The 14,773-nt window shown below is 28.7% G+C and overlaps 2 protein-coding genes across 5 annotated transcripts in view; one reads left to right on the top strand and one right to left on the bottom strand.

Annotated features, from left to right (window-relative positions):
• LOC107441379 (glycogen synthase kinase-3 beta) overlaps positions 1–13,488 on the bottom strand; it is a 27,849-nt gene extending 14,361 nt beyond the window's left edge. Inside the window, exons 1-4 of the mRNA XM_016054649.2 lie at positions 13,221–13,488; positions 8,329–8,519; positions 2,944–3,027; positions 801–911 (exon numbers count right to left, since the gene is read on the bottom strand). Of these exons, the coding sequence (XP_015910135.1) occupies positions 801–911; positions 2,944–3,027; positions 8,329–8,519; positions 13,221–13,242 (408 nt within the window). The 5' untranslated portion in view covers positions 13,243–13,488. The remainder of the gene's footprint in view (positions 1–800; positions 912–2,943; positions 3,028–8,328; positions 8,520–13,220) is intronic.
• Positions 13,489–13,573: 85 nt separating this feature from the next.
• Positions 13,574–14,773, top strand: part of LOC107441192 (tudor domain-containing protein 5) — a 97,190-nt gene continuing 95,990 nt past the window's right edge. For 2 of the 4 annotated variants that reach the window (XM_016054396.4, XM_043046448.2), the window contains exon 1: positions 13,574–13,745. The gene's annotated coding sequence lies outside the window, so the exon portion shown is untranslated. The remainder of the gene's footprint in view (positions 13,746–14,773) is intronic. The other 2 variants (XM_043046447.2, XM_071180949.1) reach the window with 1 other exon arrangement.

Below are 14,773 nucleotides of genomic sequence, written 5' to 3'. Positions count from 1 at the left end.
TGAAATTTATTTTTAAAAAAAAAAAAAAAATCACAGCAATTGAAAAGGCGATTGAGAAACGAAATAGACTTACAATGGTATCAGTGCACATTGAGCGAATTAAAGAGTGATGACTCAAATTTGCAATTAAATTTGTTTTTTTTTTTTTTTTTTTTTTTTTTAAGAAGAAAAAAAAATTCAGTGCACTCAGAAGCTCTCACTGGTCGAAGGTTTTCAACCTAATTTATGCTAAAAAACATCACTAGTACAGAAATTTCTCACAACAGTCTCCTTTTTCTTAAAATAGTTTCTTTTTTTTTAGCCTTTTCAGGTAAAAAAAAGTTGCCATCGATGCATTTTAGTAGCTTGTGGCAACCCTGTATAATTAAGTGAGAAAATTTAACATTTGTTTTTAAAAATGTTAAAGCATTGCAGTAACATTTAAACTTTATAATAGTATGTGTTCATTTTATTATTCTACAAACTTAAATTATTTCTTTAAATGAAATGGTACAATAATGTTATGAAAATTAGAGCTAAAAAATTAATGCTATAAATTAACAATAAAAATTTAAAAAACAAAAAATAGCAAACATAAGAAAAATTCATAATTGCAGCTCGAAAAAAAAGAGGAAAAATTTAGATGGATAATAATATAAAACATAAAATTTTTTTTATTGTATATTATTGGAGCAATAATAACTAGAAAGATAGAAAATTAAACTATAGTAATTAAAGTAACACTTCAAAGTTCTCTTTATTTCAAAATAAAATGCTGTTAAGAACAAATAACTGAAATCTTAACATAATAAGAAGCTGACCTTAACATAAGAGGTAGGTATAGTTTGCTTGGACTTGCTATAATGTCGTGCAATTCTATACACTGTTTCTGGAATATATTCCAGAACGAGGTTGAGATACACTTCTTCCTTCTGCAACAAAAATTCATTTTTAATAAAATTGCATTGTAAAAACTGGCATTATGATAATTTTTACAGATTGAAATTTTTTTAAAAATTATTTGTAATGTTTAACATTTTTGTGGTGCTTTTGTCATTGTGTCAAATATGGCTAGAAAATAGAATCAATTATAAAAGAAATTTACTACAGAACCATAAGCAAATTATTGCTATAGAAAGAGAAAATTAATAAAATAAAATTTAAACTATAAACAGGGTGTGTAGTCAGATTTCTCAACAAAAAATAAGCACCTTTTGAGTACTTAAAAATATTTTTAATCACTTTCCAAAAAAATAATAATATCATAATTAGGATCTGTGCAGTAAAATTTTTTTAAAATTGTTTAAAGTTCTTAATTTATAAATATAAAATCAATAAAATTCAAAAACTTCACATAATCCTGATAAAATAACTAGTTTCTGATCAATATTGGAGAGAAAATTGAGAAAATAATGCAGTTTTTGTAACTTGGAACGTCAATCGACACGGCAAAGAAAAAATCTTTTTTTTAAAGATAGAAAATTAAGCATTTTTTACAAATCTCGAATAAAAAAAACCCCCACCTTTATGGGCTTTTAAAAAACATAAATCAAACATTAGCTCCTTTAAGCACTTTTTAAAAATGCTGCAAACCCTGTAAATATTAATAACATTTAAAAGCATAAAGACTTTCTAACTAGAATTTTAGATACTTCTCACACAATGAATAAATCAATTACAAATGGGATATATTGCATTAGTAGTTAAGACTTTAGATATCTTACTCAAGCCAATCGAAATATTGAAGTTACAGGTCTAAAACTATTATATATATAAAAAAAATCATTTGTGATTATTGCAAATCCAACTAGTTGTTTGTTGTAACAAATGATTTTTAAAACCTTGACATTTTAATGTGACATAAAAAAAGGTTAACACAAATTTTGAATACCACAATTGAGAATCAGATTCAATTCCATTATAAATCCACATGGATTTGTCGATAGTTTTTTTGGCAATCAATGTTGCCTCAATGCTTTGATAATTAAATTTTTTTCTTGCCACAAGTTGCAAAACATTTTTGCGCTTTCAGAGGTTTCCAGATTTCAGAGGCACTATTGCAGAGCAGGGTGGGCAGGGTGCTGCCTCTCAGAAAAGGGCACTATAAATTTTGAAAGGGCATTTATTCATCACTGCAAAAAATTATTAAAATGTGTAATATTATGTAATAATTGAATTTGATTTATAACTTACCTTCTTATACTATCATATGTGTATATTTAAAAAAATAATTATCTCTCATTATCAGAGCAAGAGAAAAATTTGTAGTTTATAATCACAGGGTATAATTTTTTTCAGAAGATTAAACTAAAAAAAAAAATATTAATTGATAAACATCTTGAAAGATTTTTTAATAATATACACTGAAAATTATAAGAAAATAAACATTTAAAGTTGCAATTTTTTTTAAGAAAAAAGTTATCTATCAAAAAAATAATTTTAAAGATTAAAACCATTAAAAAATTTATAAATATCCCCCCTGAAACAAAGCGATACATTATAAGAATTTAACCAGATGAGAATAATCCTAACAAAGCTAATATTTGTAATAGTAATCAGAATTAAACCTATAAACACAGATAACTTTACCAGTGTGTAATTATTATTTATTGTATAATTATTAAAAAGTGAATTAATTTTTTTAAAAAAGAGATATGAATAAAAAGACAGTGTTTTTAAGGAAAGGGCGGCTAATTTTTGCAAAGAAAAAAAAAGAAAAAAGGCAAAGGGGAAACATATATGTGGATCAACGGACAAGCAGGGCGGACCGCCCTTCTGAAATCGCATAAGGACAACACTGCTAATGTGCATATAAAAATAAATGCTCTGAAACAAAGTATTTTTCTTTAAGAATAAAAAAAAAAAAAATGGTTTTTACCATCCCTAACTGAAATATAAGTGAGATAAATACTATTGGTCATATGAAAAATTAAGAACAAATTTTTTTAAAAGTTATTTACTTACTTTTTCCCCTTCTGAGTAAAAGAAATACTTCAATTTTACGATATTGCAATGGTTAAGTTTCCGCATAATTTGAAGTTCTCGATTCTGTAAAAAGGAACAGAGATAACTAATTAAGTAATAGCTAAATCAAAAGTAATTTTGAACAGAACATTTTCTGAGAATATAAAAAATTTCAGTAATAAGTGAAAAATATATGTTCTTAAACAAAAATTGAACTTGAAAAAAAAAAAAATTACTTTCACTGCTCAATATGGAATCTTTTAAAATTTTTTAAACGTGCAGTTAAGAGTATCTCAATATAACCTTTGCTACCAATTTGCAATTTTAAATGTTTGTTTAGGCCAATTACTTGTATAAATTAAGAGTAGATAAAAAATTTGTGAACGTAAACAAGCTAAATTTAATTCAAATGTATTAACTGCACAAAAATATAATAGATGAAACTCACAATAATAGGATATAAATAAAGTATTAAGTTGATGCCTTCTATTATAACAAACCAGAAAATAAAATAAAATGCTTTGAATAAAATTGTAAGTTAACAATAGTATTCATCCTAATTCAGAATGATTTATAAAAGGTTGCGTAGCCAAATCTTTCAACAAAAAATAAGCACCTTTTAAGTACTCAAAAATATTTTTAAGTAGGTACTATATACATTAACAAAATACATGATAAAATAACTAGTTTCTGACATTCTTGATAATATTAGCCATTTCTTTTCTTGATAATATTAGCCATTTTAAAATGTTCAAGAGATTTCTCGGTTCAATATCAGAGGGTGGAAAAAGCCCGAAATTGAGAATGCAGCAGATTTGCACATGAGAGTGCAATAATCTCATTGACCCCAACTAAGTAGACGCACATGCAGGCTCGCAAGTATTTCTTCAAACATGTAAAATGATTGGTACTATCATACGCTATGTACCGAGGGCACGCTGAAATGGATTGTAGTTGAATGAATTGTGAAAATGTTGAACAGACCAATGTGAAAATGTTGAACAGACCAATGTGAAAAGCACATTTTTGCATAATACGTGGCAAAAATCGAAATGGTAAAGAAAAAATCTAATTTTTTAGAAAGGAAAATTAAGCACTTTTTAAAAATACCCAATGAAAAAAGCATCTTTAAGCACTTTTTAAAAACACTACAGACCATGTAAACAAGACAACCAATGACAGTTTAGTTTTATTGATAAAACTTTACAAAATTCAGTAACATTCCCATTTTTGTTTATTGCATATTCAGTTATTTAAACATTGATCAGTTATTCTCCAAAACTCATGCAAATATTCAGATGAAATTAGCAATTTTTTTTTAAAATCACAAAAAAAAAAAAAAAAAAAAAAAAAAAAAAAAAAAAAGGCAGATTATACAGAGATGGTAAATTACTCTGAAATTACAATGGTATAACTGTTATTGTGATGCATGTGGTAAGATGAGTTTTAACAATTTTTTTTATTAAAAGAAATGCCATGTTAATAATGAATAAAATGTAAAGAAGCAAATTAAAGATTAAAATAATAAAACACTTTAGGGAACACTAATTTGATGTAGAAAGAGCAGAAAAACGTAAAAGAAATCTTTTCCTAACTCTCTGCAAAATACTAAACTATGAACTACAAAACTATACAACTTTATTCTTAAATATGCATAAATTACGTTTATTGAAACTTTTTAGGCATTATTTTATTTTTACATTAAAATAAAACAAGAAAAAATAATAATCAGGAAATGCTGGTTTGATAAATTCAAACCATTATCTTACTGCATTTTCATTAGGTTTATCATAAAAATATCCCATAATGTGTAAATTATAAGTTATTTAGTTTTTGTTATTTTCCCTTCCTACAATCAATGGTAATTGTGTGTCTACAGCGACGGATTAACCTATAGGCACACTAGGCACGTGCCTAGGGCCTACGAAATTTAGGGGCCTACGAAAAACTTGGGAGAAAAAAATTTGTTGACAAAAATAATTTAGCTTTAAAAACAACAAGTGTATTTTGCACAAAATTATGAAGATACAAATAAAAATATAATATTTTTCGGTAATAAATTATTTTGCAGAATCTTATGATCTAATACAGGGATGGGGAAACTACGGCCCACCGGAAGGTTTTATCCGGCCCGCAGATGGAATTTTAACTTGCTGATCTGTGGCGAATATAAACAATAATCCATTTTCTTGTCTACTTCGTTTGAAGTTATTTTTCTTTCTTTTTTAACTAAGTACTGCGGACCTTTTAACTTTCTCTATTTTTGTTCTACAAAATAATAAATTGATGGAGGCTAGCACAGACAGCTTCAATTGGTGAAATGAGCAGAAGTTCTTTATAGAATAGCCGTAGATTGGTGCCATCTGAAGCAATTGTTTCTGAATATGCCAAAAATTGAGTTTTACAAATCATTACCAAAAGCTAGTTTCCCAAATATTTCATGCCTAGAAAATCAGGGCCATGTTTGCTTCCTTTTATTTATGTGTGAACAAGTGTTTTCATCTACAAACCTGAGAAAAAATCATTTCAGAAGTAGTTTACCCTTGTTCCTTAAAATAAGTACATCTCACTTGGAACCTTAATATAAGGAACTTTTAAAAATGAAATCGCAATTTCATTCATCTCATTAAATATTTACATTGAAAAATGCATATAGTATTTTTTTTTATTTTAAATGTTTTTATTTAGCCCACCAAAATTTTTTTTCTTCGATTTTTGGCCCTCGACCAGAAAAGTTTGCCCATCCCTGATCTAATATATTATTTTTTTGCGATTTTTTGATTCAACGAAATCTTGTATTATGCTGTCGAATTCCAAACTACGCAAAATGTCTTATTCACTTATCATTTGATAGGGAACATGGTNAGTATGTCGGTATTGCAGATAAAGTTCGATGAACAAATTTGTAAATTAAAATCCATATTAATAAAAATGTAAAAAAAAAAATACGCAAGAAAATTTTAGCATATATATGTTGAAAAGAGGGGAGGAGTGGGGGAAGGGCCCCAAAACGGCTATGTCTAGGGCCCACGAAAGGTATAATCCGGCTCTGTGCCTAGGGCCTATGAAAGGTATAATCCGGCTCTGTGCCTAGGGCCTATGAAAGGTATAATCCGGCTCTGTGTGTCTAGGGAAGAAAAATGTATTACTGCAGAGAAATGAGGCAACAAACCTAATTAAAATAGACAGGGTGCGTAGCGAAATCTTTTAATAAAAAATAAACAACCTTGAAGTTCTTTTTAAGCACTCAAAAATATTTGTAAGCACTATATACACTGAAAAAAAGCAAAATAATTTTGAAAGACTTTACATGATTAAGATTATCATAAAATAACTAGTTTCTGACAAAGAACACTTTTCTTGATTATATTAGCCACAACAAAAAGATCGAAAGATTTTTCGGTTCGATTTCAGAGGGTGGATAATGAAGTCAGAAATACTGAATATCTTGCAAAATGCAGCAGAGTTGCACATGAGAGTGCAATAATAATATTCCTCGAACCCGACTTAGTAGACCCACACGTGGACTCGCAAGTATTTAATCAAACATGTAAAATGAATGGACCAACAGTATGCCGAAAAGGATCGAGATTGAATTAATTGGGAAAACGTTGAATAAAACAATGTGAAAACCATGTTTTTTGCATAATTCATGGCAAAAATCGACATGGTAAAAAAATACATTTCATTTTTGAAAAGGGAAAATTAAGTACTTTTTAAAAACCAATAAAAAAAAAAGAAACTATAAGGGCTTTTAAAAAACGGAGATCGAAAATAAGCACTTGCAGCACTTTTTAAAAATGCTATACACCATGTTTTTTACTTTTCAAACTTCATAGTAAGACACGTGTTCCCCAAAATAAAACTTTTAGAAAATTACAAGAAACAAATGGTTTTTAAGAGAATGACCATAAAAAAATATTTTTTTTTTCAACAAAATTTTTATCTCAAATAATTTAGTTTATTATTAAGGAAAAAATTCTACTTTGAATTTTTGAAAAACGTAACTTAGTAATAACTTTTGCAATACTGAAGGTTATATGCACAAGACCAGCTTTTTTCCACCCTTCCTTTGTTTTCTTTAAATTATTATGTTAATAAAAGGTGGTTATCCCTATTTTAATTTCAAAATTTACATTTATTTTATAACATTTTTTAAAACTTAATATATATAATCATCAAAAATAATTAACTTGGAAAAAAAAACACGTCAAAGTTAATTATAATTGACAATTTACATGAAAAATTAATCTTGATAAAAATTAATTATGTAATCAATAATGCCTCCATTTCTCGAAAAATTGAATAAACATTTTCATAATATTTTAAACATTACAAATAATTTTAAAACATTCCATACTTAAAAATTTCTGTATCAGAAACTATTAAAACAAAGTCAAAGTGCAAATATAATTAAAGTGACCATAAAAACTAAGGAAAAAATAGTTTTACTTTTCTGATCGATCATACAAAAATTTTTAGATTCTCAGAATAAAGGCAAAAAGTTATTATTTATTACCTATTTTTATTTAATTCACCATTCTTCAAATACTTAAAATACACTACAAAACACTAACACCAATTATGAATATTAACATTCAAGTTTGAATATAAACAATTTATTTTAATCAGTACTAGTATAACTAGACTAAAACTCATTGATTAGCAGCTCATTTAGAACAATATTACATGGAAGGATTCAGGTGAACAGGTGCAATAGAAAAACAATAATACATTTTTAATCAGTACTAGGACTACTAAAAGTAAAACTTATTGATTAGTATATCACTTAAAACAATATTACATGGAAGGATTCAGATGAAGAGGTGCAATAGAAAAATTTTAATTTTTAATCAGTACTAGCACCAATAGAGTAAAACTTATTGATTAGCAGATCATTTAGAACACTATTACACAGAAATATGCGGGTGAAGAGGTGCAATCGAAAAACAATAATACATTTTTAATTAGGACCACTAGAGTAAAACTTATTGATTAGTATTTCACTTAGAACAATATTACATTTTTAATCAGTACTAGGACTACTAAAGTAAAGATTAGATAATTGATTAGTAATAGTATTGATTAGTAAAAATCACTTAGAACAGTATTACATGGAAGGATTCAGGTGAAGAGGTGCAATAGAAAAACAATAACACATTTTTATACCAAGAATTAATTAACTTTTTGAGGGAAAGATTTATTGGCAAATAAATAGCATAAATCTACAATGAAGTACTTTATAGTTAACACTGAAAATAAATATGATTTTTTAAAATTATCTTCTACAAATGTAAAGCAATATAAGCTTAACCAAGACCAAGAGTAAAAAATATTAAAAAGATATATAACAAATTAAATATATGATTAGACTTAAAATCTAACCTTAAATCGCTTGTCTTGTAACACTTTCTTAATAGCAACCAATTCTCCAGAATCCACAAGTCTAGCTTGATAAACAACACCAAAGGAGCCATTGCCAATCACTTTGGTGTCTGTCCAACACACTTCAACAGAACGATCTGATCCTTGCCCAGGAGTGGCAATGACATTAGTCACTTTGCCACCTTCCTTGCCTATCAATAAACATTTTTTTCAGACTTAATATCAAGCAACTGATTTAATTATAGAATACAAAATGCCCTCAACATTCTATAAGGATAGATGTTACCAGGGGCCTGTCTAGGTTTTTCTGAAATGTACCTATTTTGTGAAAATTTAGACATAATTTTATGAAAAATTAAAAACTATATAAAAAAATCAACACAAAAACATGGTAAAAATATAGATTTATTGTTTCTTAAGGGATTTCTTAAGGGATACAAAAATAAAATTTTAAGAAAAAGCATTTTGTGAAACTACCCATTTTGTGAAACTACCGTTTTTCCTAAAGTTGAATTTGTGAAAATACCGTTTTACCTAAAATTGAATTTGTGAAGGTACCACTAAACGGTAGTAAATTCGCCCTGGACAGACCCCTGGTTACGCAATCTCAAATACATGGGTGCCACTCAAAAAAATATTGAACTTGCATTTTAACAGATTACACAGTCTAGCGTTATTCCCTGTGGCAGAACTTTTTCAAGCTATCTATGACAAAACTCTTCTAGCACTTATATCTTTCCACAACATACTTTTAATTATAACAAGCATATATTTTACTACTTTAAAATAACAAAAATGCTGTGTTTACAAAAAAAAAAAAAAAAAAAAAGCTATTATAATTTTTTTTTTTAATGGAACTTGTAATAATTTTTTATTCTAATATCACGGGTGATATTCTTGCATTCTGTTTGGGGGGAGGGGACACAAAAAAATTATTTCCTTCTTCGCATTTTATAAATAATCATCACAATAAAAAAAAAAAATAAAAATCATGGAATCCGTAGTGGTAATTGCCCCCCTCCCCCCAAAAAAAGATTGACGACAAAGCCATGCAATTTGGACTCCTAAGATGCATGTTTCGTTTGAACTTAGGTAGCTGAAATAATATTGTATAAAAAAATGTCAGATTTAAAAACTATAGAGAAATCAATAGCAATAACTGGCAAAAGCAGTAAATACTCAAATTCACAATTAAAATTTTCCACATTGTTTGAAATATATCGGGATATTCTAAATGCACAATTCAAATATTACGTGTAAATTTCTGTAGAAAAGAAAGGTAATTTACTTTTCAATAGAAAAATCTTTCTGCAAAAACTCTGTAATATTCTGCGAAAATGTAGCCGGGTCGCTGCAATTCTGCCACAGGGGCGTTATTCAGCAGAATTTTTCAGAAATTTATAGCTCACTTTGCATGAGAATGGTCCACATGTTAGATTAATAATTTTATTATTTTTTTTCTAACAGAAGAAAACAACCTATTTTTTTTTAAAAATTTTGTTTATTTTTTAGCATAGCAGGGAAAATGACTGACTACGACTCCTGGAATTTCAAATTTGAAGACTCTCACACCATCATACATATCTACTAGATTTTCCAGTAGACTACTGAATTTTGCTAGTTTCTACTATAGTTTAATAAAAATTTTCCTGGTTTTTGTAAATTTCCTAAAATTAAAAAATTTAGAAAATTTCAAAAATTAGAAAATTTTCAGAAAATTTCTTAAAAAATACCTATTGAAATAGATTTCTTGTGAAGATTATTGCTTGCTTGAATATTCAAATAAAAGTCACTAATATATAATAAAGCAAGCCTCATTTATACAGGGTATCTGCACCCCTGGAGGTCATGAATTTTGGTATTGAACAAATTTTGAATCTCGCTCAGGGCATGAATGTTTCTTTCTCTCTCCGTGTTCTACAAGGGGTGATCAAAGGAAAAGGTACGAAACGACACGGTGGGTACAAATGTAGACTTCCTTCAAAATATACACCTTAGGCCTGAGCACAACGATCCCACTGATGAACAAGCTGCAGGATTCCTTGTTCTCAGAATTCCAGTGGCCGTGACGAGACCTAGTCCTTCACAGCGTCCTTGAGTATGTCGTCCGAGTTGAAGAGCTTCCCTTTCAGGTGTTTCTTCAGTGGACCAAACAAATGGAAATCTCAGGGCGACTAGTCCACATTGTAGGGCAGATGGTCTAATGTCCCCCACTTGAACTTAGCCAGTTCCATGTGTGTGATTCTGGAGACGTGTGGACGCGCAGTCATGGAGCAGAACCACACCCTCCGTGAGCAGCCCCGGTCCTTTGTTCTTGATGGACTTGCGTAGGCTTCAGAGTGTCTCACAGTACACATCAGAGTTAATGGTTTTTCTGTGCTCGAGGAAATCAGATAACACCTCTCTGCTCCTCAATAGTTGAATTTTGCAATGCGAGCGCCATCCAGTCCTTATACGGACTGCCGCATCATTTGAACTACCGCTTTTGACAAGAGCCTCAGCTCTCTCCTATGCATGCGGGCACCCACGCATGCTCCGATCCCGGTCAGAGACTCCAATCGCATCCCAAGATGTCGCACTACATTCTCCCATAGCGGAATATGCAAATATTTAACTGTTAAGTTTTTACGTCGTTTCGTACCTTTTCATTTGATCACTCCTTGCATGTCTTTTCTTCTGTGTGATTGTAATCCGCCCTATAAACGGGTTTGTGGTAACATGACGTGGGCGATGCTACTCCACCGCTGTAGCTTAGCCATAGGTGTTCATTGGGCAATGATAAGAGAGTAGCAATTCTGAAGACCCAAGTGCCCGCTATTAACCAGAAAAAAAAACTGTCAAGATTTTAACTATTTTTAAAAAAAATCATGGAAAGTCATAGATTTAGGCCCTTGAAAAATCTAATTTTCAAAATGGAACCCCCCCCCCCTAATTTCATGGTGTTCTGAATATCTCAATCTGTAACAAAATCCCCACTCACAATCATATTTTATTAAAATATAAAATGTTTTTATCATTTTCAATTTTTGTTGTTTTATTTATTTTATAAATTTAAAATTCTAGCTGAAGCAAGCCAGTCATTGTCGAATTTTTTTTAATTCCGAAATGAGAACAGAAAAAATCAAGAGTATTTCTTCCTTTCAGATGAACAAGAAAAGTATCTTTAGATAATTCTGCACAAAAATAAAAAATTTACTTTTATATTTTCTTTCCAGCTATTTTATTGCTTCAACTCTTTCTTTACTCAGTTTTTTAAATTTGATATAACAAGATGTATACATAGCTCTTGAAGAAAAAAATATCCTTCGTGCAAGAGACCTCTTTTAGAACTTCTACAAAAATCTATCCTAAAAAGTTAGAAGAAGGAACAGTTGTAGCTCTTCCTCTTATTTAAGTTAATGTGGAAAGACTATTCTCAGCTCTGAAGTTTATCAAATCAGATAGGTGGTCCTTTGTCGAAAAAGATCTTGTTGCCTACACTGTTTCTCAGAAATAACTAATTCCTGTTTTTCCATTTTATAATAATTGCTAACCAATATAAATAATCTGCTATGCTATAAATTTTTTTTCTGAAGCATCTATTATTTTTTTTATACTAAAAAAAAAAAATGCTAAAATCCACTGTGTATGTTTATATCTGTAAAAATAATAACTCAGTTTGTGATTTTTTTCTTTTCAATTTAGTTCAATTTCATTTCAAATTCAAACTGTCCAACAAAAACTGAAGTCTGAGTCGAAGTGTTTTTAGCGAAATCTGACTCCTTTTAATCAAAAATCTGACAACTCCACCTTCCTGGTCAACATGAATTTTAGGATGTGTCTATTAATTTATTTATTTATAATTACAATATTATTTGCAGAGATAAGTAGATATATCAAGATAAGTAAGAAATTCAACTAATTGAAAACTATAAATAAATTTAACGAATAAATTTGTCTCAATGTGTTAAATAGAAAATTTAAATTCAATAGCTGACTTATTTTCAAACTATTATGGATTAGAAATTGACATAAAATGATAGATAGATAAACATCAGTCTTAAAAGACCAAAAATTACACTATCGACATAAAAAAAACTATGTAGTTGTCGAAACATCATTAATATATCTAGAGAGCAGTAAGACATCTTAACTAATATGAAATGTAAAATAGAAATAAAATAAAAAAAACATTATTTTAAAAGGCAATAATTCATAGAAAGATGGTTGAAAAAATTGCCACCAATTCTTTTTTCATAAAACAAAGTATTTCATAAACAAAATTATAAGCATATATTTTAATAACCATTTAGATTAAATATTATTTCGACATCACATAGTGCATTATTTCTCATAACATTAGCTTTGATTTCCAATCCATCTGTAAAATATGTTGAAGAGATCAAAATAATATTCAAACATTGATTTAGCATGTTTTCTGAATTTGATTTTTAACCTTGAGCTTTTATTGAACCAGAAATAATAAGTTGAATAGTTAAAACATGAGAATTATTGTGTGTTCTATAGAAAACAATGAAACGATCTTCATTTCCAGTGATCTTATGTTCAAGCAAACGTGATTAGAAAAACTTGGTATTAAACAGGTGATCTAAAGATAACATTAAACTCAATGATCACTGGAATCGATATTTTCCGATGTAAGATTTTTAAGAATTATATTCAGTGGATTTATGTCTATTACGAAAGTTAACCTTCATTATGAATACATTCAATGATATCAAAAGATAAACATTTTTGGGTATGATACAAATCGTTGTTAATGTACATTAACTTTAGTTTGATTAATGAAGGACAGCTAAAAAGGTGTGAAATCTGCAGCATTTATAGAAATCTATGTCGTAACAAACTTCATGCAAATAAAGAAAAAAATTAGAGCTTAGGTGAAAACTTACAAGACTTTTGTAGATGAAACATATATACAGTTCACTACCAATTAATTATTCTGTAACGAGGTCTAAAATAAGAGTACATCTTTATTTAATCACATCCTTCATCTAATTGGAAACACGTTGTGGATCTACATATTAATTAGTTATTTTCATCATTCAAAAACAGAAACAATATGATAATGAAAAATATCAAGAACGAAGGTACCTAGTACTTGCAAGCAGCGAGTTTTGCTTGAGCAACCAGGCTGCTCGCAATACTTAACAGTTGAATGATTCAATTTCGGTAACGAATCAGTTTCACTAAATGAAAAAAAAAGAGATTCTCTTCGTTTTCAAATCTTTTTACTTCCTGATCAGTATTTAGCAATAATAAGCAGCTGGAAACGTCTTCTTGTTTTCATTTACAATTCTGTCAACCCGCCTGTGTATAAAATAGAAAGAATTCAATTTCGCTAAAATGTTTTGTTCTTAAATTGATCATCAGTGTCATTTACAGCTGCAAATAAAAATTAAGAAAACATACAAAAAGTAATTGTTTTCCACTTGTTTTTGTTTTGTGCTCCTAACTTAGAATTGTGTTATAAAGAACGTGTTTCTGTTTCATCGTGTATTTGTTTTCTTGAAATTAATTTACTTGTTTCTCAAGTTGAGAGTTAAGGTGAATTTCCGCGGCATTAATTCTTGAAATAAATTTTTTGTGGGTGAAATATACGGTTGAAAGTATATATTTTTTTTGTTGAATTAGCAATTTTATACATATTTTCGATGAACATGAGAGTTTTCATATTAAGTTTTCATGAACTTAACATTACAACTTAGTTTTTTTTTCCTCCAAGTTTTTTAAATAAAGTTTTCCTCAAAGTGTATAAATAAGTGCGCTTTCAATTGGGTACTGTACCTGAGAGGTGTTATTTTAAATCTTTCATTTTCTAACTTGACTTCTAATTGTTTGGAAGTCTCATTTCTGAAGTCATTTTTTCCCCGTCTCGTTTCCTGTGAAAACTTTAAAGAATCCCTTGATTAAGAGGGACACCCATGAATTTTTAATTTTTTCCGAAATTTTATTTTAGAAAGCTATTTACTCCTTTTATATTTTTAGTTTACTTCTCGCCCTATCGCAATTTTTCTCATTAGAATATTTATTTCATTATTCAGTGGTATGTTTTGCTTAAATCACTTACAAGGAGTAGAAAAAATACATCCAAGACCCATTTTTTACATAAATTATATCTTTATGAAAATAAAATCTAGGTAAAATGTTATTACTGTCTCATGTCCCCAAAACACATTTCTGAATTTTCTAAGTAATTTACTTTGTTATGAAAAGGTTTGCATAAATGTATACATAATCTACTATTGTGTGACCGTCCACTCGAATATTTATAAACAGACTCCATTGTAAGTCTATTTTATTTCTCGATCGCCTTTTCAATGATTATTGCTACGAAATTCCACATGATTTTTAAAAAAAAGAAGAAAAAAACTGTTAATACGATATTATCCGTGAATTTTGAATTCGAGTAATCACTTTTCGTATATATATATGTATATATATA

Source organism: Parasteatoda tepidariorum, chromosome 5, assembly GCF_043381705.1.
Source record: "Parasteatoda tepidariorum isolate YZ-2023 chromosome 5, CAS_Ptep_4.0, whole genome shotgun sequence".
Classification (NCBI taxonomy): Eukaryota; Metazoa; Arthropoda; class Arachnida; order Araneae; family Theridiidae; genus Parasteatoda; species Parasteatoda tepidariorum.
This window is presented reverse-complemented; position numbering and strand designations above follow the sequence as displayed.